The sequence below is a fragment of the Strigops habroptila genome, chromosome Z (assembly GCF_004027225.2).
Source record: "Strigops habroptila isolate Jane chromosome Z, bStrHab1.2.pri, whole genome shotgun sequence".
NCBI lineage: Eukaryota > Metazoa > Chordata > Aves > Psittaciformes > Psittacidae > Strigops > Strigops habroptila.
The window spans coordinates 100,089,802-100,116,294 of record NC_044302.2 but is presented as its reverse complement, the minus strand read 5'-3'; the positions used below and the strand labels follow the sequence as shown (position 1 = coordinate 100,116,294).

At 50.1% G+C, this 26,493-nt stretch overlaps 1 protein-coding gene across 2 annotated transcripts in view; it reads right to left on the bottom strand.

Moving 5' to 3' along the window:
* MAPK4 (mitogen-activated protein kinase 4) overlaps positions 1-26,493 on the bottom strand; it is a 44,467-nt gene that overhangs the window by 5,099 nt on the left and 12,875 nt on the right. Inside the window, exons 2-6 of one of the 2 annotated variants that reach the window (XM_030470544.1) lie at positions 19,555-19,720; positions 18,346-19,037; positions 9,210-9,354; positions 2,555-2,716; positions 293-494 (exon numbers count right to left, since the gene is read on the bottom strand). In XM_030470544.1, coding sequence (XP_030326404.1) covers positions 293-494; positions 2,555-2,716; positions 9,210-9,354; positions 18,346-18,891 — 1,055 coding nt within the window. In that variant the 5' untranslated portion in view covers positions 18,892-19,037; positions 19,555-19,720. Of the gene's footprint in view, positions 1-292; positions 495-2,554; positions 2,717-9,209; positions 9,355-18,345; positions 19,721-26,493 lie in introns of both variants that reach the window. The other variant, XM_030470543.1, reaches the window with a different exon arrangement.

The window sequence follows — 26,493 nt, the reverse complement described above, 5'->3', positions numbered from 1 at the left end:
CATCACTTACACAGATGTAACTCAAATGGAGACAATATAAGCTGTGAATAAAACCAAGAGCAGGAGGATAGTGACTGGGATGTGCAGACTCAACATCTGCTCACTGTGGAAATCAGTGACGAACCTCTCGTTGGCTTTAAAGAAAGCATAAAGAAGGAAAAGCAGGTGTCTTTCTTGGGTCTGGAACATGTGACTGAACCCAGCCAAGAGCAGGTCAGAGGCTCACCAGCCAAGTTCTGCCTAAGTTATTTAAGCCAGTGTCTGGTCTGTGTCCCAGCCTTGGGTACCATACCTGTCCCAGTTAGACATCTGGCTCTGGTTGGCTTCCATCAGCAAAATATCATCAATCTCATCCTCAATCCGGAATGGATGCTGAGACACTGGTTCATCCTCGGGGCAGGAATACTGACTCATGTAAGGGTGCTGCAGACCCATCTCAGCCGTTAGTCGATCCATAGGGTTAAATGTCAGTATTTTCTCCAGAAAATCAATAGCTGTGAAAGAAAGATAAATAAGCTCACTAATTCCTCAAAAGCAATACCGGCTTCCGTTCCAGGATGTGCCTTTTGAATCCCCCATAACAAATCCCTTTGAAGTAAGGAAGGAATTAGAGGTCACACGCTGTGTGCATCTAAAACGGGCACTTCTGTCCTTGCAGCATCTATCTTATCTGCCCCACGAGCAGTGTCCTTGCAGTGGAGCAATCCTACAGCCCGCAGGTGTCATTTTATCTAGCAAGGCAGAAGAAATGTGTGAGAGCATCACACCTCCACAGCACAGCATGCACATGATATACTCTGTACTGTGATCCTGGGCCAGAACACTGAGCTCAAGATCAAAAGACCTTTGCATGGTGTCGGGTCTGATTCCGTGCTCTCAGATCCATTTGCCAAGCACGCAGCGTTTCAGACAACTGATTTCACATCATGTGCAGCTGAAGTGGGATTAGATTTAAAGTGCAATTTTTAAAAGTCTTTGGCGTGATCAACGCTATGAAATTATTTTACCCTTTAATATTTAAAGAACTCCAAGCGCCTAAAATTACTTTAGAAAGACTGTGGAGCATGAGCCCTTTTTACAATGATGAAGGAGGAAGTTAAGTGAAATTGAAATTACTAGAATTACATCTAAATATAGAGGGTTTGTTGTGATTTCTTTGATGATACCTTTTACTGAGCTTATGTGGAAAGATTAAATCCTGTCATTAAAGAGGTTATTCAGTTGATTCTTGGTGCACGGAAAAGACCCTTTAGAGTTCAGATAATACAAATAGGAAAATGCCTTTCTTCAACTGCAACTGTGGATTGTACCTTCAGAAATATTCTCATTAAAGGTGTAAGTGTGAATGGGACAGTTTCTCCAGGGACAAAAATCGCTCAACAGAAAAGCTGGGCCATACCTGTTGCCTCAGTGCTTAAACATTAACCAATATCCAATTGTCTCCCACATGATTATTTCATTGCTTGGACTAATTAAGTAGGAAGGAATCAAAAGCTTCATAAGGTCACCGACTGCGGGTAAGAAGCATGGAGGAATGATATATTACAAGCTATATATTACGATGTATTACGGGTCAGAGAGGAAGGAAAATGTCAACTAATTATATAAAGGGCACAGGTGACCTTTCTTCCCACAGTAACGACAGGGAATAAATCCATCCCTGCTTGCCGGAGGCTGACGCAGGTAAGCCAGGCCGATGGCTATCACATTGCCAAGCCCTGGTAGCACACATCTTATAACCAGGAATTACACCAATGAACATCAGATAGGGTGGGTTGAATATAAGCCAGGCTGGGTCTTGATGTCTTCCCAAAAGCAGGAGGCCAGGTCCAATACCCCGGTTTAAGCCCTGGAAGGAGGTCAGAAGAGCTGATGTGCCCTGATCCACACTGCTCAACCCTGCAAGCTCTCACTGCCTGCAAAGCTGCTCCAGGGAAACATCAGGTCTGAAACCCTGTGGTTTGCAGCCCCCTCGCAACAACACACCCCTGATTTCTGCTTTTTTAAGCTTTAGCCAAAGAAGGGAAGGGGTGGAAGCAGTGCTTGAGCACTGCAGGCTGTGACAGCCTGACGTGAGTGATGTCCAAGCCTCGAAGCACTTGGATGTTGCTGCTTGTAGCAACCGTCTCACTGAGTTCAGAGATTTGTGAAGTAAAAGCGCTTATTTTCTTGTATTATACAATTGCATTCATGCAAAAAGCACATCAAGAAAATTAACAGGGCTTGAAAATAACCTCTGGGGCGAAGCCTCACAGCTCTAGAAAAGGCAGGAAGGCAGGGATGCACCTTGAAAGTGTCTTGGAAGACTATTTCACCCTTGTTTCTGTAAGAGCTACCTGCAAGAAAGCTACTGCATCACCACTGCTGTCCTGCAGCCCACATCCTCCCTGGTGAGATGGCAAGCAGGACCCTGGTGGGGACAGCAGCGAGGCCATGCACTGTAACCCCCCAGATATCTGAATCCTGTTCACCAGCGTTAACGCACTTGGTCTTAGAGGAGAATCCCTGTGGTCTGCTGAAATAGGTCTGCTGAAGCCAGCAGGCACTACAGTACCTTCACTGTCCACTTCGGGGAGCAGCTTACGCAGCGGCTTCCTCACTTCCCAGGTGCTGTTGATGAACGTGGGCATCACTTTGAGCAGCTCCTCTTTGTCCTCCTCGTGGACAACGGGAATTGTCTCCAGAATAAGCTGCATCTGTTCCAGCTCGTGACCCCCTAAACGGGCAGAAAACAGGCAGAGAGGTAAGACACAGAAGTTAAACTGGGTGTGCGTGTGTGTGGTGTGAGCTATGTCACTGCAATGCTGCATCTCTGAGTGCATCTCTGAGTGAAGCACTGATGCTTCCCGGCATCAGGCACCACTCTTTGCTGCAAGGAAAACGTCCTCACCACCTTCTTATGAACCAGGAGCAATGATATCCCCAGGTCACTTTCCTGCTCCTCTGTTCCCATCCTTCCCCTGCTTGAGAGCTCACCTTTTGGTTCTCTCTCTACACAGCAACACGTGGAGCAACCGCTCAGGTGTATCCAAGGCAGAGCTTCAGGCGAGATGCCTCCATCTACACACACACACAGGCCGTGCAGCCCACAAAGCCCTCATACCTCCTCTCCCATTCTCCCTGGTGGGACAGCAGAGCCACCTCTTTTTAAGGGTGAAAGAGTTAATCTAGATGATTTGCCCTCTTATCACCCTTAGGCTGTCAGGCAGAGCAGAAACTGCACCCAACTGAAATCATAGAGGTGGGAGCTATTACCCACTGGCAGGCTCCATCCTGTGTGATAGAAGGAGATGAATATTTGCTCTAACAGCCTCAAAAATTAAAACTTCTCTACCTCTAGCCTGCTCTGGGGAGACCCCCCCTGCAGTCCTGGTCCAGCTCTGGGGCAACAGCACAAGAGGGACGTGGAGCTGCTGGAGCGAGGCCAGAGGAGGCCCCGGAGCTGCTGCAAGGGCTGGAGCAGCTCTGCTCTGGAGCCAGGCTGAGAGAGCTGGGCTGGGGCAGCCTGGAGAAGAGAAGGCTCCTGAAGGGGACACCTTAGAGCAGCTCCAGCGCCTAAAGGGGCTCCAGGAAACCTGGAGAGGGGCTTTGGACAAGGGCCTGTAGGGACAGGACAAGGGGAATGGCTTGAACCTGCCAGAGGGGAGATTGAGATGAGCTCTGAGGCAGAAGCTCTTCCCTGTGAGGGTGCTGAGGCGCCGGCACAGACTTTTCCCAGAGAAGCTGTGGCTGCCCCATTCCTGGCAGTGTTCAAGGCCAGGTTGGACACAGGGGCTTGGGCTTGCTCTAGTGGAAGGTGTCCCTGCCCGTGGCAGGGGGTTGGAGCTGGATCAGCTTTAAAGTTCCTTCAACCCAAACCAGTCTGGGATTCCATGACTCTCTTTAAGCAATGGGTTTGTTCACAAGCTCACATGAAGCATCACAGCTCACCTGGCTGCAGCCCGGCTGGGCAGTTCCTGGAGCTGTCAACACGTGTCCCTGCCAGGCCCTGTGCCATGCCGAGGAGCAAAGCCCCTCTGTGCAGCGGCAACGAAAAGCGCTGCCACAAGCCCAATGACAAGGAGAAGATGGTTAACCCAGCTCCATAGCCCCAAAGCTTGATCTTTAAATGAATGCAGGTTCAGCATTTGGGAGAGCACAAGGCTCTGATTGTGACAATCCCCACAACTGCTATGAACAATCATGTATTTTTCATCCTTTTCCTTCAGGACATATTTATCCACAGCTACGAGTCAGTGAGAGGAAGAAGCAGCATTGCCAGTGGAGCGGAGCCAACCACCTCATTAATGAACGTTAATCCCATTCTTTAATGCACTATTGGATGTGACCGACAGCTCAGCGGCTGATTTCCAGCCTTCTGTGTGTACAGAGAAGCAGCCTGGCAGAAATACCGAGTCACACTATTGATTTTGTGTCTGCCAGAAATGCCGGTTATAAATATTCTGTCATTAGAGGCAGGACTATCCATTAAGACAGCAAGCTGGCTGGCGTGGACAAACCAAAGGGGGTTTTGGGGCTAACAAGTCCCTGCTGTTCAAGTCATGGATTTCAGGTGGCTTCGCTGGCAAACAGCACCCGGATGATCTGCAGCAAGAGAAGTGAACCTCATTTATGGCACAGAACTTCTAACCAGTGCGCAGGGAGGGTGGACGGCACAACCTGTAGGGGCTGGTGCAGACCATCACTGGCTTCACACCCTCCGGTGACCCTTTCCCTTTGGAGGTCCCTGGCACCTTGCAGGGGCCGCCCTCCCCAGCCCGGAGCTCCCTCTGGGTCTGCAGGAGGTTTCCAGACTCACATCCATGGAGATGACCCCAAACACACACACTCCAGGGGAAGGGTACGTCCAAATGTCGAGGTTGGGAAAGGGTCTCCATCCATCGTGGCCTCATCACTCCAACAAGGTTTGGTTCAATGCAGTTGTGTGCACCCCAAATGGCAGAGCTCTGAGCCAGGGCATGGCAATGAGCTTAGACAACATCAAAGCAACATGTTTTGAGCAATCTGCTCTAGTGGAAGCTGTCCCTGCCCATGGCAGGGGGTTGGAACTGGGTGGGCTTTAAGGTCCCTTCAAACCCAAACCAGTCTGGGATTCTATGACATTAGCAAGCTGGTCACCATCACACCACACATCCACCCTGAACAAAGCTTCAGAAGAAGATAGAGCAGTAGGAAAGGCAAAAAAGACAGAGGGACACCCTCCCAAAAAATCAATCCTGGGTAACTTAATTAACTTTCCTATAGAAGAACTAATTTTAGGTCATTTAGAGCTTCACAGGAGAAACTAAGGATGACCATCAAGAAACAAACACCTTGTTAGTCAGGCTAATTCCCAAAATGTGATCAGAATCACAGGGTATTGAAAATCCCACAGGCTTCATGGCTGTTCTCCTCTCAGTGCAGCTCCAGCCACTGCTCACTGAAGGTACCTGGCAGCCAAAAAGCACCGTGTTTAGTCACACAGAGAAATTGCTAATGCAACACTGGAAGCCTTGAATTATGGCTCTCAGGAATCCAATTCTCCGCCATTATCCTCTTATTTATGTAATTCCTAGGGACCTTCTGGAGGCATTAATTCCTGAGAAGAAAAACACAAACTACAGACAGAATAAACATAATGTGCTGTCATTACTCGAGGAGAGAACAAGGAGCTCTGCATCACATCTTGGAAAAGGGAACCCTTCCCAGGGCTTGCAGCCAAATCCTGGCTAAGCACCCAAGCCCTGCTAGCGAATCCTCTGGGAGCAAGCACTGATCCCATGGGAAATGCCACCACACCACCTCCTATCTCATGGCCACGGCCACGGCCCCACTGGCAAACCCCACAGACAAGGACAGGAAGCTTTTCTTTTTCTCCTATTTTCTCTTGCCTCCACTGGCGATGCTTTCAGAAGCACTTTGGCAGCAGAGGGTGAAAAAGTCACTGGAGGGAGCTGTAGCTGCTCAGTTGTGGGTGCTGTTCCCTGTTTTCCATTCAGATTGTGGTGGGGGAGCTCTCCAAAGAACCAGGTTTTAGCTGCTGGAGACAGGCTATGCTCCGTGAGCTTTGGATCGGTCACACTTCTTGCAGTCTCCCGGGTCTTGTCAAAGCTGCTCCTGGCACCGCACCACCCAGAGAAGGAGCTGTGGGGAGGGCAAGGAGCCGGGGTTCCTCTTTGCTGGGTGTTCATTAACTTGTGTGGGAGAATGAAAGCAGTGAATGACATCTATCCCTAGTAACCGATCACCTTAATTTAACTGCGTTGCTTAAGCAGCCCAGACAGACTACCGAGTTAATTACATTGACTTATGCTAAGCACTCGATTTAAGTTGTGCCACTGACGCATACTCAGAAAACAATTTATCCAGTGAAAGGCAATTACTGGAGGTTTGCAACTTTCTGGGAACTACATCGCTCTTCTTTCCCACGGGGTGTTGCTGGTGATCCAGAACTCTCCAAAAGTCTCATCCTGCAGTGATGGGGGCTGTAACTGGCCACGGGCAAATTCCTTCTCCCAGGCAAAGAGGAGAAAAGCAAAAGCAAAGATGAACCTGTGGTGTCCTGCAGGGTTTGTCAGTTTTAGTTGCTCTGAGTAGCTGGGGTTTATTCCCCTTCTCCTTGGACACCAGCAGATGAAAGATGGCACATGGCATGGGACACCACCACGGGCACCCTGCCCATTGCCAGGTTCCCACCCTGGCTCTTCTTTACTTACTGGTGTAGGAGGAGGCCTATGGGCACAGGGCCAGGACCTTCCCATAACAACTCTACAAACTATTTTTAAAGCAACCCAAAAGGAGTACGTATTTTGAGCTCCGGTTTTGATCCCCACCCACTAACTCAGTATCCTGCCATCATCTGGGGGCTTATTAAGGGATTGCACAGGGCTGGAAAGCAGAGAAGCAGGGATGCTCGCACCATGTGCCTGGCTGAACCCATCCTGTGACCTGCCAAATCCCATCTCCTGATCTCTGACCTGCTGTGGACTCTCAGGAACCAACGTGCCAAGGAGGTTCCTGTATGGCTGCTCTGGGGCACCTCACCTGAGCAGTCAGGACAGGAATAATGGGATCTGTACCCACGTGTAATACCAGCACAGGCACTTCAGCTGTCCTCCAGACACGCCTTGTATTGGAAAAAATAAATATTTTTAAGGCCAGTTAATCTCATCTAATGCAGACAGCTAATAGAGGATAGATGAGTCACATCCTGGAGCTGCCTTTGCCTCTGCCTTGACCATGAAGGGAGCTTTAAGGACCAATGTGTAGGTTGTAGGTATCTGGTGTCAGCCAATGTAAATTCTACCCCAAGGTCTACAAACAGCAAAAACACCAAGCTGAGACAGGGGTCAAGCATGGTTTGGAAAGCCAGGATAAAGATGAGTGCTTGGCTGCTGTGGTGGGGATGGCCAGAGAAGGACCTGGACAAGCCAGTCCTGTTTTGCTGTTTGACACAGGCAATGAGTACAGGAGAACAGAGATTGATTTGAGTCCAAAAGGATTTCCCTGGGGCTCTAGCTACATCCAGTTTAGTATGAGGTAGTGCACTGCTCTGCTCTGGTGCAACTCCTGCAGGATCAGGACCATCTACATCAGGGCTTGCTTCTGCTGCTCTGGTTTACCTGGTGATAGCTCAGGTCCAGTGCTCTGGACTGGCAGAGCTGAGACGCCTGACGCTGCCTGCAAAGGCATCGCCCAGTTTTCTCCCACCCAAAAAGCTCAGAGACTCTTCCACGGTGTAACCCATGGCTTGGTAAGGGGAGGCCCCTGGCAGAGCTGTCTCTGGAGCAAACCCATGTGCAGCATCACCCAGCGCCTGAACAGACCAGTAGCACGTGGAGACATCCCCTCTCCCAGATTATATCCCAAAAAGGCAGCAGGAGCAGCCAGGTCTGAGGAGTAATTTTCATAACTGAAGTCCCTGGATGTGAAAATTGTGGGGAGGGGGGACCAAGGACACGAGGAAGGAAGGAAAACGAGGCAATTTTAATGACCTCTTCCAAATGATGCCGACTGATTCGTTTTCAGCTTTCACAAAAGAAATATGGAAGCTGGAACACGGAGGGAGCAGCGGAGCAGCTGCAATCAAGCACCAGCTGTGGAGCTCTGCAGCGCACTGAAATATTTGTGGAGAAAATGTCCTTCTCCATTATTAATGGGCCTAATTATTTATTTACACAACTCCGTGAGCAGCTGCTCACAGAATGCGTTAGACCTTGTCATTCACAACACTAACGGGCGATGGAGAGACCGGCGAGGAGGAGCGCTGCTGCAGACCCCGGGCAGGGGAGCAGCGTGGTCAGCAGGCAGACAGCGGCTGCTTCATCCCCGAATGCTTGTCTCCACGTCCAGCCGGGGCAGCACGGCTTTGCTCCTGACAGGGGCGCTTTTGGAATTGCATTAAATCAAGATTTGCTTCTCAAGAACATCAGAGCTGAGCTTCAAACGCTGCGCTGATAATTACGCGCTCCTTGCCGGTGCTGCCTTTGTCTGCTTTTCTTTGCATTGCGCCTTTAGAACTCCAATACCTGCTTACAGGAAAATCCTGAAAATGGCTGAAAATGGGTAGTGGCATTAAAATGTCTTCCCTCAAAGAAAAGAGATACCTTGAAGACACCAATCACAATTCAAATCAATAGCTTAGAGTACAAACCTCCTGGGACAGGCCCACATTATCTCCTGTCCTATACTCCACCCTATGTCACTTTTTAACATCCTCCCTCCCAACAAATGCTCCTATTTTCTGCTGAAAACCCAGAAGCAGGAGAAAGTCTGATTGTTTCACCAAAATTGCTCATTGTTTGGGTTTTACTTTTGGCAGCCGACCATCCCCACAGCACCACCATCAACCCCAGCCAGCCTAAGGCACCCCACACAGCTGGTGGCTTCCCTCTGGGGACATCATACCAATACTACCATGTGTCCTTGCCAGGCAAGCACAAGAAAACTGAGTAAAAATCAACTCTTCTCCATCCCCAGGGGCCTGCCTGTGTCAGGGAAGTCTGCACCAATCAAGGGACCCTCTAATACAGGCTGTGCAAGTGATGTTTGTCCTGGAGACAGCTCTCATGTAACCAACTGTAGGATCCCTGTAGTGATGCTACAAGCATTGCCTTAGCTGGGAAGGAGAGGGGAATTACCTCTGCCATGCTAGGAAGGCTTAAAATTGGGTAGCAGGGAGGGAGGGAGGGATAAAACAAAAATGAATCAACAGGGAGGCAGAAACCTACCAGCAAAGAGCATCCTTCCCGTCAGCATCTCGGCCAGGATGCAGCCGGCTGCCCACATGTCGATGGCTTTGGTGTAGTTGTTTGGCGAGAGGAGGAGCCGGGGGGAGCGGTACCATTTCGTTACTAAGCCTTCAGAAAGGTAACCCTGTAAGAGCAGAGACAGAGATGTCAGCAACCTTGAAGCAACCATGCTGGTGCCATGGCCCCACCATCAGATCCTGCAGAGAAACCTGCCCGCCGCACTTGTGCTGCACCTAAGGCAGGCTGTGGTTGTATATCTTGCAGGAAGCAAGGACATGAGACATACACCATGAGAAACAAGAGATGCTTCAGTCCTCCAGGAGGCAAAGCACTAGCAGCTCCCCTAATACTTGTTTGCTGTTTGTCACCATGGGATTGAAGCAACTTCTGCAAAGAACAGATGGTTTGAATAGCACAGATTTGCAGATCATACCTGCAAAAGTTATTTCAGGTCACTGTTAAGAGGACTTACACGTATTATATAAATCCCAATTTCACCATCTGAGGCAATTTGGAAGTTAAGCATGTTATTTCAGTACTTTGCTGGGTCCCAGCCGTAACCCAGCAGTGTATGAAGGTAGCTTAGACTTCCAAATGTTACCAGGTTGCAAACTTTTGCTGATTCCACCTCTAGCTAATCCCACATCTACAGTCCCTCCATAGCTACCTAAACCTCTGGTCACAGCAAGCTACATACTGCTGAATTCCCATGGATCCAACTCCAAGCACTGATGCTAAAAATGAATTTTATAAGGGCAGGAGCTCCCAGGGGAGCCCACACAAGAGCAGCCACCTATGGGTCAGTCCAGCAAGCACTGGGGACACACAAGACCATAGCAGAGGTGGCCCAAAGGACTCCCGAGAGGGCAGCACCCACAGGATGCGCTCAGCAGGATCTGGCCTCTCACAGAAGCCAGGCTTCCTTGGGATGCTGCCACAGTGAACCCCACTTGGGTTTGGGGCACATGCTGTGAACTGCAGATGAGCCTGTTCAGCATCTCACAGGGGTGAGATATGGGACCTCTTAATAAAGGGGAAAACGAGGGAATGAGCAGAGAAACAGATTTAGGGAGGAACGTCACTACTGCGTGGAAGGAAAGCCTCCTGGGTGAGCAGATGTCTTAAAGCATCGCCGAGCGGGTAACAGCCCCACAAGGGCTCTTAGCCAAGACTCTTGAAAGTAAGGCACCATGGGATAAGTGGGAAAGCCCTTTTGAGGATTAGCTAGCTGATGCAGAGCGAGGAAACCCTGCCATTTCTGCACCAAGCCTGAGCGTTGCCTAATACATCACCTCCCTCCCTCACTGCCCAGCTCCTGGGGACCCAGCATTACAGATGGGTGCTGTGGGGCAGGTCCTTTCCTCTGTCCTACTTTGCTTGCAGTAGGATGTTTTGCTGGGATGCCTGGCCTGCTTTTAAAGGAGATGCCCTCAGCAGCACCCTATGGGACAAAGACCGAGCGCTGTCGCCTCTTTGGACCTCAGCCTTCCCGTTCCTGAGCTCACCCAGGAGATTCAAGACAAGTGCCAAGCGCTCAGCAGCTCCCGCTGGAATCAAGGGGATGCGTTCAATCCTGCAAATAACACTGGCACCATGAGGGATGTCCCATCGCCCCCCGCTTCGCCCGCCAGCCAAGCTCCGGATGTGTGCCGCGATTGGGCATGAATAGTTATTTCATCAGGATAATGCCAGAATATTCCTAAGTGCCATTTTCTACATTAAATATAATGCATTAACAGAACGAGATAGATTGAAACGCAATCGTAGAAGCAGAAAAGACAAACTAAAATTAAATTATAAATTTAAATTGCATTTAAATGCCATGAAGCATTTGGAGAGTATCTAAACGCAATGACAGCATGAATACAGTTCACATAAAAACTCAGTTAAAAACTCCATCCTGGCCGATTTAATTCACAAATTGTTTTCAGTTGCGATACAACTGTGGATGCAGTTATGCCATATAACATCTCCTAGCATGTTACGGGATACATCTCTCAACCTAAACACGAGAGCAGTGCACCATTACAAACACTATGAGGTTCATAACGCTCCTCTTTCCCCAGTGCAGGTTTTTGTTCCCATTTCCAAATGTGCAAGTCCTCAAGCTTTTAATCATAAAGGGTTTGCTTTTAAAAGAATGCTTTAATTTTGGTCTTCTTGAGATAAATTGTAATGGAGACTGATGAGCTGAGACGTTTCATTTAATGCCACTACAATTTTACTAATGCTGCTGAATCAGAACCAGCACAAAAACCCCCAGGCATTAACTGATCAGACCGCCGCTCTTCAGCTACTGCAATTATTCCCAACAATGCTGGTATTTATTGGAAAATCCCAAGAAAATGAATTTTGGGGATAATGATCCCAGGCAATTCATAGCTGGAGCAAATTCTTCCCTTTCCCAGCAAAGGAATGCCACTCTCCTTACAGTTTTAACACTTGGTTCATACATTTCTCTGACAAGATGGATTTGAGTTCTTGGGGGCACGTACAGCATGCAAAATGCATGAGGAATATACTGCAAATATCTGTATGTTAGAACAAACCAAACCTTTTTTCCCCCAGGCATCTCTCTTGTATTGTGGAAAATTCCCTGCAAAAACTCACCCAATATTGTGGACACATCAGCCCCTCTCCTGCTGTGTGAGGTTACTGGTGGTAATCAATTAGCAGAACTTCTCATTGTGCTTCCCTCTTCTGTCACCCATCACCATGTATTTGATTGCCATCCCCCTGCTTTCCTCTACTGAATAACCCAGACACTGGGTCACCCACCACCAAACCGAGGAAGGACCCATGGAGAAGAGCAACTACCTGACAGCTTCTCCCCATCCCACTGATTCATGGCCCACACAGATGGATCCCTCCTTGCTTCCCATGGCATTCTGCTGCTGGGCTCTGGGTTATCCCTCCTCTTCCTTCCCAGGAGGAAAATAGTAGGAAAGGATGATGGGAGGTTTGAAGATCAAGACTTTACTGACCTGGCCTGAGGTCTTCCAGTGGGAGCAGCTGGGGTTGCTCCCACAGCATCCCAGTCCTGGGTAGCTTATACAGCCCCAACGCCTATGTCTGCTCCATCTCCATGGTGGCTAAAAACATGGACTATGTGTTTACTTTTGTAAAACACATAGAATAAGTCGCTGTCCTGGAAGAAGTAACTACAGCCCTGTGGACTATCAAGTCCTCAGGAGAAGTATCACCACAGCTGTGGGAGCCGGGATCATGCAGTCACTGGCACAGACATGGGATGCTTGGGAAAGGATCCACCTAAACCTGGGTTAGGTATGGGCTTGGCTCTTACCCGTGGTGCCAAGACTTCTACGAGGACAGGAGCCATGCCAGGATGAAGAGCCCGAGCACTTCCAGCCACCACCTATACAAGGCATGGGCTTTAGCACAAGCATTTCACCATTTACATAGATTCGACCAGACAGACAGACCAAGAGTAGAAGCATATTAATTAGTTCTAATTAAGATGGAACATACATCCTCATGACAATATTGTGTGGGTTCAGCACAGCCCTTTCTGAACTGAAGAATTCCCAGAATCTCTTTAAAAAACAATATAACAGAGTTAATTTGAAAACAGAAGTAGTTTCAAGTCCAAGGTTTGCTCTCAAGCCCTCCCATGCTATTTTGGGGGGTTTTGGGGGCTTTTTTTTGCAATTTTCAAGTATCATTTTCCTGCTTCTCCTCTGCTCCTGCAGCATGTGCAGGCATGCTCAGGCAATCTATAAAGGTGATGAATTCACTACAGGTAGGATAAACATCGAGTCGCATCCAACAGCACCAGCAAGAAACTGAAAAGCAAAAGAAAAATTAATGTATTTTTCTAATCTTTACACAGCACAGATTTTGTGTGTCGCTTGTAACACCAGAAGTTAAAACTATTTCAGGTGGGTACTGCTGCATCCCGGCATCGCACTGGTCATGGCACGCTGGACCGCCTGCATCCCGAGAGCACCACGGGAAGCTGGCATGGCATGGCAGCACATGGGGAGCTTAGCAAGATCCCTCAGTGCTCCAAAACAACCATCATCCGAGGCCACAGCTCCTCCTTGGAGCTGGAGGCCTCCCTGAGGTGGACACCAAAATCCAGGACCTCACCTCCTGCAGATCAGGCAGCCCCTAATACTGCAGCCCAAAGCTTCTCCCGAGAGTATTTCACACCAAAATCCATTCTCTTGCACTCAAAAAGCTGTAGAGGTGCAGACCAGACACCCACGAACTGCAAATCCAGCAGGATCCAGCCACAGCCTGTGTATCCACACCTCCATCCACAGCAGCAGACAAGATTTCTGTGGCTGCACCAGGAGCTGGGTCAGCTCCTGCTGCAGATGGCTGCAGTGCCAAGGTGTGGGGACTCAAAATAGCAACAACCCCAAGCTTTTGGAATGATCCTGGTGCAGCAGTGGGCTCCTGCCTCTGCACAGCATGGTTCTTAACCTTATCTTTTACAAGGTAGGTAGGGCAGATCTAGGAGGAGCTGAGAAAGACGCCGGATTTGCAGGAACATTGTTCCATAATAAAATAATAAAACTGGCATTGTGCACGGTTCCAGCAACGTGACGCGTGTTCTCATGGTTTTGGGATGACAGAGCACATTTATTTCAGGACTACAGACTGTTTCGTGCTTCATCAGACGACAAAGAAGGAGAAGAACCGAGCTGGGGTCACAGAGGCGCTGCCTGCACGGGGCCATGGGCAGCTGCCCGAGGGCTGGACGTGGAGGGTGGTCCTCTCCAGGGCGAGTACAGACCAGCACCCACATCCTCATCTCCTTTGGAGGCCTCCTCGTGATGCTCCACCTGGGAATTTCGTTACTGAATGAACTGGAAGCTATTAAGTTTGCATTGACCAGCAAGTACAAAACAAAGGGAGGACTTCAAAGGTTTGAAGATGTTCTGGAAAGTACTTACCACAAGATCGCCCCCTAAAAGTGCTGCTGCAGCCTCCTTAGTGGGAATTTCTGCCAATTCATTCTGTAATTAATGTTGCCATTAGGCAAAGGGAGAGAGGCAGCCCCATGCAGATGGCCCCAAGCATTTTGGGGACCAGGCAGAACCCCCAGATCCGCGGTAATATGACTATCTTGTACAACATGGGCAGGCTCAGGACTGTCCCACTTCATTGTGGCGTTACAGAGCTTCAGCAAGTGTCTGTATCCCCATATAATAGCAGGCATTTCTGCCGTCTTCTCCAGGCAGGACCACCCAACCCAAGAGCTTATCTCTGACCAGCTCTGGGCAACAAGCACGGCCAGGGCTGTCTGCCCTCCAAAATTATTCTTAAGTCTAGACATTCATTGATATTTATCCCAATTCTTAATGCTTGACTTTGCTACTTCCCTGCTCTCCCATCCCTCCTGTCCCCCAGGAGCTGAGGATGCTCAAGGGAGGACAGCACCTCACATTTACACCCCTTCGCCTCCCAAATCTGGGGCAGATCACATGTGGACTCTCATTTGGAGCCAAAGATATTTAATAGGGCATAAGACTGGGGATGGACGGATGGATGGGTGGACGGATGGATGGACGGACGGATGGATGGATGGGCAGCTAAACACACTCAGTCAGTCTCTGAAGAAATGCAGGACAGAGGGGGCATTGCAGAGCGCTCCGATGCGAAGGTGAGATGCTCCATTCGGCAAGGAGGTGGTTAATGAAAAGGGAAACGCTCAGCTTCACCTGTTTTGCACATGAATAAGGACCCTGTGGAGGCTGAATCTGCCCCTTACCTTCATCTCCAACACTCCTCTGCTCACCATTTGGGCACCAAGTCACATGGCAAAGCGTTCAGACAACAAACAGCAGCGACTGAGGAAAAAGGGATTAACATGGAGATGTTCTATAGGGATAAACAGGAGGATTAGTCACTCCCAGTAAGAAGAAGGAAGAGAAAGGAGCCTGCATGGCTGGATGGCGAGAGCATCAGATAAGAGACAGGACGACAGAGAAACAGGGACATACAGGATCATCTCCTGCTAGACCTGATATTCTGTGCCCTAAAGAGATGTTTGCAAGTACATGAGCACCCAGGTTGCTTAGAAACGTGTTTATGTGATACAGGCCTAAAATTTAAGCCGACAGGTCTAAGCAGCCTGTGAAGGTGCAGACCCAGGTCTGGATGTGACCTTGGCAGCCTGAAATCATCTCGTCTGTTACGGGGAAGTTTCAAAACAACAGATGCATATGTGCTGCTCTTAACACGTGCAGAAAGGGATGTGAGCAGCAAACACTGGCCAAATGGTGGTAGAAATGCAGGTGAAGCTGCTCTGCTTCAAAGCTGGTGCGGGCCAGCACCCTGCTGTAGTCCAGGGCATCTCCCAGAGCTGGAGAGCTCCCCCTTTCCCACCAAATCATCCTAAGTAAACGGTTGCCTGCTGCAAGCCATGTAAACAAGGCACATTGCCAAGTAAGGGCTGTTATTGAAGTGGTATATGTATTTCTAAACCGTGTTCAAAACTCTGCTCCGTTTGGGATTTGAGAAGCATCGGGGCAGAAAAGCTGTGACCTTTTAGACAAATAGCAATACACAGCCTGTGATTTTTTTGTTTTTAGCAGAAGCCAGACACCAGCCCAAGCACATTCCAGATACAAAACATCCCAAGGGAAAAAAAATCCAAGTGCTTAAGACAACCCTTCCTCGCCACAAAGGCTTGAAAGAAGACATTATGCTACAGTTACGCACTGACTTCAGAGGTTTGGATCTGATGGGTCTTTACAGTAATTAATTACCCAGGGAGAAGGACTTCACATGCTTTTGGCCAGCTCTGCATTAGCACTTGCTGGTAACTCCAAAAATTAGGCTGTGATGTTATGCTCAGTGCTGGCTGGCAGCAGTGTGGAGGCTCAGCAGCTTCAGACACAGTGATGCTCTGGTCCTCTCCTTCTTGCTGATGCTTTCTGCGAAAGCACAGACCAAGGAGCTTATAAATCTGTATGAGCCCTTCAGGAAAGCGCAGGTTGGAAGAGAAATACAGAAAGGAATTGATTTTTATGAGTCATCTGAGAAGAGATGGAAATCAAAGGCGCAACTGACCCAAGCCCTCTTGTCATACCTCTTGCCTTTTCAGAGCCTGCCACTTGGCCTTGGCAAACACAGCGCTCCCCATCGCCAGAATTTACAGGTAACTGACATGATTTGTGGTGCTGGATGCTCACCACTGCTGCTATTTTCAGCACTGCTCTGGAGTGCTCCAGGCCTCCCTGCACAGAGGGGATCTGCTGGTTTGTTTGCACTGATGCTCCAGTGGGAGGAATCGGAGGATGCTCATGCAATAGCATCTTGCAAAGTTACATCCCACCATGAAGCCACAGCCCTTGACAACTCTTTCCCACTGCACTGGCTGTTATTAGGGTAAGAGAATTGCTTAGAAATAACAATAGTTCTTCAGCACAGACAGATGGCTCTTACCCTGATCCTTGTCTCTGACAAGATGATGCTCCATACATCGGTGACTTTTGGACTCATGCAGCACTGCCTTGTTTGCAGGGGTTTTTCTCCAGGAGTTTCCCGCCCTTGGGAAAAGCCTCTGAATGCATTTGACTTTAAAAAACACAAACCACACACTTAAAAAGCCAGAAGCCTCTTCCTGAGCTGGGTAATAAATAACCAGTGAGGAAGGGAGCACAGGGCAGGAAACAGTGACAAGGACCCTGCTCTCACTCCTGATGTCCCTTGCAACCTTCTTCCTTTTCCCCAGGCTCTGTTTCTCCCCAAACCCCGGACCTCAAACCAGATCAGGGCTCAGCTTCAGGATCACAAGATAGTCTTTCCACCATCCTTTTCCCTCTCCCCTTTCCTGCCTACCCACACAAAGCAACGGTGTCCAAATGAGAGCACTGAGCATAAATGCAAAGTGCATTTAAACCTCGGCACAGGCACAACAGTGGGTCCATGGGGAACACCAGACTTATCCACACAAAAACCTAGCTCGAGAAAATAGATGTTACCTTATCTTACAATAACAAATAGCAACTTTAACCAGATACCAGCTGCAGCCTGCTTCACATCTGCTGGCACAGACCATGCGGTACTTTGCTTCCTCCCAGCACCATGTGGATCCACAGGCTGATGAAGCATTCACTGCACTTCTCCCATGCTCAAAAGCTCCAGCCTGGACAGCAACCTGCATTAAACATCTGCAGCTCCCTTCAAAACCCATTAGCATCAGGACTGCATGTTACAGAGACTTCTGACCTGTTTTCCTTTCCTCCCTCCCTCCCACACTGCCTGCCTGTTGTCAGCACAGCCACTGCTCCCACCTTGAGCTGCTCCATCAGCAAAGCCACCATGAGCTGCTCCCAGCTCCATTCTCCCTTTCTGGAAGGCAAAGGAAAGCCTGGGGACAGCCCGGCAGCAGTGGCTGTGGGATGGCAGGTCCCTGCCCAGCCCCTGTCCCAAGAGAGGGCAACACATCCACGGCTAGCCCACAGGGTGGGTTTCACTGCAAGAGACTGACACACTGGATTGAATTTGTTAGAGGAAAAGTGCAGTTCCTTGAACACCTGCATGTTTGCCTGAGTATAGAATTGAGTATAGTCTTGTGTCCTGCCCCGGGGCAACAGTACAAGAGGGACGTGGAGCTGCTGGAGAGAGGCCAGAGGAGGCCCCGGAGCTGCTGCGAGGGCTGGAGCAGCTCTGCTCTGAAGCCAGGCTGAGAGAGCTGGGCTGGGGCAGCCTGGAGAAGAGAAGGCTCCTGAAGGGGACACCTTAGAGCAGCTCCAGTGCCTAAGGGGGCTCCAGGAAACCTGGAGAGGGGCTTTGGGCAAGGGCCTGGAGGGACAGGACAGGGGGAATGGCTTTAACCTGCCAGAGGGGAGATTGAGATGAGCTCTGAGGCAGAAGCTCTTCCCGGTGAGGGTGCTGAGGCGCTGGCACAGACTTTTCCCAGAGAAGCTGTGGCTGCCCCATCCCTGGCAGTGTTCAAGGCCAGGTTGGACACAGGGGCTTGGAGCAACCTGCTCTAGTGGAAGGTGTCCCTGCCCGTGGCAGAGGGTTGGAGCTGGATGAGCTTTAAGGTCCCTTCCAACCCAAACCAGCCTGGGATTCTATGATTCTATAACCCCGTGCCAGCCAGCAGCTCACTGACCAAACTGTCATTGCCTACCTTGTGTGAGTAATGCTGATCCACGATCCTGGCCAGCCCGAAGTCTCCGATCTTCAGCACCAGGTCCTCCGTGCTGATGAAAATATTGGCTGGCTTGAGGTCCCGGTGGAGGACATTGGCCGAGTGGATGTACTTGAGCCCCCGCAGCAGCTGGTACATGAAGAGCTTGGCATGCTCCTCGGCGAGCTTCCCCTGCTCCAGCAGGCGCGCCAGGTCCGTCTCCATGTACTCCTGGACGATGTACACCATGTTGAACTTGAAGAAATCCCCCCGCAGGCAGGCGCCCTTGGGGCCCAGCACCTCGTACACCTTCACGATGTTGTCGTGGTCCAGGCGGCGGATGATTTTGATCTCGCGGAAGGCGTGCTTCATGCTGCGCGCGTCGCCGATGGTGATCTTCTTCACCGCCACTTTGCGGCAGCTCTTGCTGTCAAGGGCTGACAGCACCAGCCCGTTGGCCCCAAAGCCCAAGGGCCGAAAATTAATGAAGCGACAGCCCAGGTCGTACCCGTACATGCTGGCGATGCAGTCGCACTTCTCTGCCATCGCGGGGTCCGTCCTCTTGCGGCTCTTTCTCCTTCACTTGAAAAGATGGGAGAGTCAGAGGGCTTCCAGGTCACAAATGTGGTTTGGAATCAAGCGCCTCATTATTACTTACAGATGCTTGGAGGGATCTTGCTCTGAGCCCATCGCTTCAAGATGACACGCGGACGCAGCGAAAATAGATGTGAGCACACACAGACACAAACAAAATGTTTTAAACTGAGTAGAAGAGACTTTGAAGCAGCAAAACAGAAAGTTTATCTTTCTTGAGACTAAAGAAATCAGCACTGCTACATTTTCCAGCCACTTTCTTGGTTTCCTTCTCTGATGTCCCCAAGATGATGCCAAAGCACAGGGCTGGCGCTGCAGCCAGATGCTCGGCCCCACGTCCCCAGTGTCTCAGTGCTAGAGCAGCCAGGTGGCCCCGCCATGGGGCAGAGCCCAGAGCAGCCCCATGGCCCCTCCGCTGCCCCAAACCCTCCCTGCCCACAAGTTTTGACAGTGTTGCCCCACCAGTGAAGCGCATCCAGGCACTGGCCGGGGTCCCCAGCGGTCAGCAAAGCTTCACCCTTCTCATCGCTCCCTTTTTGGTACAGGCAGACCTCATCTTCCCCATCAGCTGATAGAAATCTCAATGGCAGCAAATGTTTGCAGACCAAAACTCACTTTATCGGCTGCACTCAGCACAGCAGGCTTCCATGTCTGCAGTTCCAACACCTTCCCCTTGTATGTCTTTTGTGAGCGAAGCCAAGTGTCATCGGATCTTTACAGCTTGCTGGAATTCCCTGCGCTGCGCAGCCTGGTTATCCCTCCACAGGTCTCAGCCACACTCCTGGAAGAAAAGAGGAGACGGATTCATTTCACACCAGCACTGCCTAGTAATGGCTTGCTGAAGGTGTGAGCAAAACTGTGACCTTTCAGAGACTCATTAGTTATCCCCTCCAGAAGCACACACAATTACCAGCACGTTACAGATGGTTAATTCTTCCTTTTCGGTTGATAATTCGCAGAAAACTCTTCCTTTCCCCTTTGCTGTTTCTTTCCTCCCCTTTCCCTTTCAATTTTAATCTGTCTGAAACTGTTACGGAGTGATTTGCACAGCCTGCACAGGGTGTCGTGTCTGTGACTGCCCATTTAAACCCCATCACAAAGAGAGCAGCAGCCCATGAGGCTACGAACCCTGGCAGCAGAGAGGACCACAGACTTTTTCAGTTTATAACAACCAAAACTGCTGTGCAAAAGAGGCAGTGCCACCCTGTGTGGTTTTGCAAAGAGCCTTAAAGACTGGCTGTGAGGGTGGGACACCCCTGAACTCGGGTCTGACAGCAAACCTCAGCAGCAGCCTGGGAACGCCGCTGGCTCCATGCTTGCGGTCACTGGGAGCTGCCAAGTCCTTCCCTCATGCAGCAATCCATTTTAGTGCATTTATACAGTCAGATGCTCGGCGTTGCTCAGCCTGGGATGCACACACAGCTAATAACACAGCTTTTCCCTTCTCGGACGTGCAGGGGGAAGGAGGAGAGCATCCTCATTAAGACGGATGGAAGAAGGTATCCCTGCTGGTGGCAGGCGGTTGGAACTGGATGAGTTTTAATGTCCCTTCAACCCAAACCAGTCTGGGATTCTGTGATCCTGCTCCAAACCAACACCTCATTTTGCTGCACCCCTTCTTTGCTAAAAGAACCACATGGAGACTGATGTCCTGTGCTGCCCACCAAGGGGGACCACCAGGTCCTTCAGAACCTGGGGATACCTGCAGGGACCAGCCAGCTGCGTGACCTTGCACAGGGATGTTCCAGATTACCAGCACTGCTCAGAGGGGAGGAAATAGAATTACCATGGATCTGCTCCCATTGTGTTCTTCATGCCAGAATAATGCCTCTGTTGGAGCCCTCTTTATTGCCAGAGCTGCTCCATTAACCTGGCTGTGAGTTCGCAGCATGGTCTTTCACTCTGCACCCCCAAGCATCAGCATCACTGTCAGTACCCTCCTGCTCTCTGGCAGAAGTCGCCCAGAGTAATGATAGGGAAAATATTAAATGCTGAGCTTTGTTTCAATCTGCATCCTTCAATCATTAAAGATTGAAGAGAAACGTATCACTTGAGGCCAGCATGGAGCATTTATTTGAAGAGGGAACGAGCTAATGGTTAAAATAAAAGAAGTATGGACCATATGATGGCGGGGAGGGATGTAGGCTGGGCAGGGATACCCTCCAAGGAGCATCTGCCAGCAGTTACCAAGCAGTTTGGCAAACACTGCTTGCTCCTGTAGTTGGAAACAAAAATAATTACAGCCTCTCTTCAATCCAGCAATTATCTAATGCTGGCTTTTGCACGCAAAGATTGAACAGAGAAAGCTGCTCTTGCTATTACAAGTGGGGCAACGCACAGCCAGAGAGATGCCCTGGTCTATAGTCAAATAGAGGGCAGAAAATAAGGATGAGAAACAAGGAGTGAAGGGGGAAAGGGAGGTAAATAAATCCCAAGGCTCTGCAAGGACAGCACGAAAGAGGACCTCATGCAGGAAGGTTAACCCTGCACTGCAACCCATGTGCATGGCCAAGGAAAGGGAGCATGAGTTGCTTAAATCCCAAGAAGGCAGCAGGGGATCTGAGGACCATGGAATGGTTTAAGGGCAGGCTGGGACCTGATGAGCAATGAGGGGGCTGCAAGAGGTACATCTGGGCCACGTGTTCCCCTTGAGGTGACTAACTTGAGTTTCCTAAGCCTGTGCTGAAGACCTCAGTGTCTGCACAGGTCTCCTGGATGGAGAAGGGAAAAACACCAAGGAAAGTAGCAAAAATTTCCTACTGGCAAAAAGGGAACTCTGTGAGGTAGGGCTTGGGCCAACGTGCTCCTACACATTGTGTGCCACATCAGGTTTGAGATCCACCTCTACATCTCACCTCTCAGCACCACCATCCAGAACCCAAGATGCTTCCCAGCTTTTTGGCACTGTGAGCCAAACTGCCCAGGGGTTGCTGAGACCAGGTAGGGCTGGATGGGATGTGGTCCTGGCTCCCACATTGAGCTTCTTGGCTTACTCTACACGCAATGGAAGGAAACCAAGTTTTGCCTCGTCAGCTTAATTATTAATAATTAGTACAGTTCTAGAAGCACTGAAAGGGAAAACGCAAAGCATGAGGCTAAAAGGGAAGAAAGAGCCCCATTTTATCTCAGGAGCAAAGTGATGGCCTTCATGGTGCTCCTGGCTACATCTCAGTCCCTGATGAATAATGACCCTGCAGTATCTCCAGCAATTAGAGGGCTGAGGCAGAATCACCCCTAAAAGGATGGCCCTAGAGGATGCAAGCTGTGTTCCTGCCCTTGCTCTCATGGCTGGGTCCCTCTCATTGAACCACCCAGGGAAAAGCTGCTGGTGAATACAGGGACATGCACCATGGCCAAGGGATCAGCAGGCAACACGCTCCCGCTGGGGCACTGCTAACCAAGGGGGAGTTCCAGGATTCATCATCAGCAATCCCAGTATTTTCCTCTTCTCGGTTCTCCAAGTCTATTGTAATGAAAAAGTATTATTTCAGTGGCCTAATGAAAATAGCTGCTGAGACCAACAGCGGTCATAAAACCAGCAGTGATGCTATCTGGCTGCAGATGATGGAAAATGTGGTCTATTTTCATGGAACTACAAACCAGAGTCCCAAGGGCTTTTCAAGCTGATGGATCCACTTGAGAAACCAAATTCAATGGGAGCTTCAGGGCAAACTACAGCAGAAGACAGCCAACAGGTCCTGAAGCACAACAGATGGTCAGGAGCACACAGTAATGCAATCTGTGGTCACACCAAGATGATATTTGGGGAAAATAAATCTGACTTGTTTGTATTGGTGAAGTCACCCCAATATTTTGCTCATGTGCTTGACAGAGGGTTTTGCTGGGGTGCTGGAAGACAGTAAAGCACAAAGGGACAGTAGTTTTAAGAGATTTGAGTGCTAACTTTATTCCCATCCCATTTCCCACCTCCTATCTATCGTAGTTTAAGGGTAGGAAAGCTTTGGGTAACTTTCAGAAAGCACATACCAAAACTGTTCTCTGTTGGAAAATTCTCCTGTTCTGCAGACCATAAAGTCATCATTCAACATGCAGCATGGACAGAGGGAAGGGTCAGGAGCTCCCACGATGCCCCTGCTCCCACCAGCGAGCCCTCCAGTTGCCTGGGCACGGCCCAGGGGGATGCAGTCGCTTATACAGAGAACTATACAAGCCAGAGGAGGCCCCGGAGCTGCTGCGAGGGCTGGAGCAGCTCTGCTCTGGAGCCAGGCTGAGAGAGCTGGGCTGGGGCAGCCTGGAGAAGAGAAGGCTCCTGAAGGGGACACCTTAGAGCAGCTCCAGTGCCTAAAGGGGCTCCAGGAAACCTGGAGAGGGGCTTTGGATAAGGGCCTGTAGGGACAGGCCAAGGGGAATGGCTTTAACCTGCCAGAGGGGAGATTGAGATGAGCTCTGAGGCAGAAGCTCTTCCCTGTGAGGGTGCTGAGGCGCTGGCACAGACTTTTCCCAGAGAAGCTGTGGCTGCCCCATCCCTGGCAGCGTTCAAGGCCAGGTTGGACACAGGGGCTTGGAGCAACCTGCTCTAGTGGAAGGTGTCCCTGCCTGTGGCAGGGGGGTGGAACTGGATGAGCTTTAAGGTCCTTTCCAACCCAAACCAATCTGTGATTCTATGAAATTCCCAAGAAACATCGTGCACATAAGACTAACACAGGAAACGTAGAGACTTGTTCCCTCTTTATGAACACTGAGCAGATTTTACAGTTTCCATTTACCTCTCACTTGCTTTTTTACTGAAGGCAGCTGCAGCCTCTGCACAGATGCAGAGATTTCATAATCAGGACCCCTTATGCCATAAAATAGGAGGATGAGGGAATTAAGAAGTTTTCTTTTATTCTTCCATTCTGTCTCTCTCGTACAGCACTCTGTGCAAGGTAAGCATCTGCCGTTGTGTTGCTGCTGGGATTTGCACTCACCTTTCTGCTCCCTACACTGCTCTGAAGGCGAGGAGAGCTCTGGATGCCTCCACATGGGCTCTCCACTGCCGTCTCCCAGCATTTCCTAGCCCAGGCTCTGCCCAGGATGTTGTGATGAGCTCTTCCTTGTCACCAAACCCTCTCCAAGCAGCACCGATCTCTCTACCTGGATGAATTCATTAAAGCTCAAGCGTCATAACAAGATGTCTGTTATTAACAGGGCACCACAGGCGCTAATTAAAGGAGGATAACAGCGATCTCTCATTTAAACACTTCGTAAAGGGATGCGTCCTGCAAACCATCACATCTCCCCAGCCTTTTCAACTGGGCCCAAGATTAAACACAAAGCAGGAGGGGCGTAGCAGGGGCTGTGTTCATTGTAGAGGCTTAGCTCATTGATTCCTGTATCGGGTGGGTCTGGCAAGAGCAGGATTAGATTCCTTCTGCGTTCTGCCTCCTCATCCCAGCATCCCTCCCTCCCTTCCCAGCAGCAAAAGCCTTTCAAATGCCCTTTCTCTCTGCCTCGCTGCTCGCAGCGCCACAGCAGCAGCATCATCCCCACCGAACACAGCAGAGGCCATCTCCAACGCAGAGGAGCTGAGCAGAGCAGCACAGACCCCACGGTGGAGGGTGCAGAGAACCGAGGATGGGGAGTTTGGTGCCCACTGCTCCCGTGATGGACTTGCATGTCCTTAGGGAATCTCTCCAAGCTTTAGTCACAGTAACGGAGCTAGTGAAGCAGAGGGAAGTCTGGGCAAACCTCCTGCAGCTTGTGGCTCCCAGGCCAGTGGCTGCTTCAAGGCTGAAATTTAATGAGTCCTTCCCATGAATAAACACGGGCTCCTGCTGCTCAGTTCTGCAGGAACATCCCGCAGAGAGCCCCAGGGAGGGACACTCTATGGGGCTGAACGCAGGTAAAGGCAATGCTCTGGTCTTGGCAAACAGCCTCTTCTCTCCCCTCCTATAGCTATGAACTATGGGATCTGGTTCCCTGAACAGAACAGGATCTGGTTCCCTGCTTTGCACTGCCCAGGAATATGAGGTTTCTATCACAGCGTTGGGGGGCTCCATGCCCTGCTCCTTCCTGAGACCCTCCAGACACCCTGATGCCTACAGGCTGTGCCCTGCACCAGCCTCCCCAAGAGAACAAGCACATCAGAAGATCAGATGTGGCAGGTGGGATCCCAGGGAAACAGGAAAATTGGGGGACAAGAACTCACCTCAACAAAGCCAGTCTGACCTCAGAGGAACGAGCTGTTCCCCAAACCTCACGAGGAATACAGCCAATGACAGGAACCGCTCAGCCTTTGAAGGATGGTGAAGAACAGGCGATGTTCTGGTGCTGTGTGTCCTCAGCTACCTGGGTGCTGGGGTCTCCACCAGAGACACAACCCTGGTACCCAGAAAGCATCACAAGCCTGTGCACAGACACTGGGCACACACTTGGACCTGTCTAAAGACAAGCTGCACAACCAGAGAATGGATGTTGTGAGCTCCTCAGAGTGAAGCTCTTGCTAATTGTCACCGGCAGAGTCCTCCCCCCGGGTTGAATCAGACCCTCTTATGCCAGAGCTGCTTATAGCAAAGACTCAGAGATTACCACAGTCAAATCAACAAGCACAGTCCGGGTTTCTCAACATGGGTTTATCCTCTCTGCTGCACTGAAGCAACCTGTTTTTCACAGAGTTTTTTCCTTCGGCATCTATCATGCCCTAACAACCTGGCTGTACCAAGCAACAACCATGCAACCTGCTCAGGGGAGATTATATACCTACATCTCAAAAAATAGTACTTATCGGATGCATTTAATACCAGGATCCAAATAGAAACCCATTGAGGAGATGAGCAGAGCTGCCTCCAGCTAAAAGCCAGAAGCCACCACAGTGGCACTGCCCCAGAAGAAAGGTAAAATCTCTGTGGGAAAAGCCAGAAAGAAAAGGCAAAACCAAAGGGAAGCAGCAGAAAAATGACCCGAGTCCTAGCTTGAACAGTAGTAAAACCATTTTCCCATGGATACCATTGTACTGTAAGTGGTGGAGCAGCATCACTCAGCATTGCAAAATCACCTCTGCTGCCCAAACCTCTTGCAGGAAAATAGGAATTTTCCTCCTTCACAGCGAGGGCCCTTGTGGCCAGGCCAAATCACACTCAGGAAAGGGAAAAAGAAAAATCAGACAACACTCATTAGTTCACAGAAAGAACAGAAAACAATGAAGAACTCGCTGACACTCGCAGGGGTTTGAAGCGGAGCGGGAAAGCGGCCGTCTGCTCCCGACTGGGTCTGGTCAATCAGCTGTGGCAGGGGGCTGTGAGCTGAACACAGCGGAGACGTGGGGAAAGGTCTTGTTTCCCAGCGGGACCTGGCACATACAACTGCCCCAGGGCTGGTGGTCTGCAGCTAGACAGCAACCAGACAGTGCCTTGAACAAACAGACTCGGGATATGCGCCCTGCAGCCAGCATGCCCTCTCGCACCAGCCTAAGCACGTTTGTGTGACGTGGTATCGAGCGGGAAAAGCCCAGCACCATCCCTATGAAGGCATCCACCTGCATCCACCTGCATCTAGGTGTCTGTCCATCCATTCACAATGGATGGACAGACAAATAGATGTCGTAGCTGGCGCGTT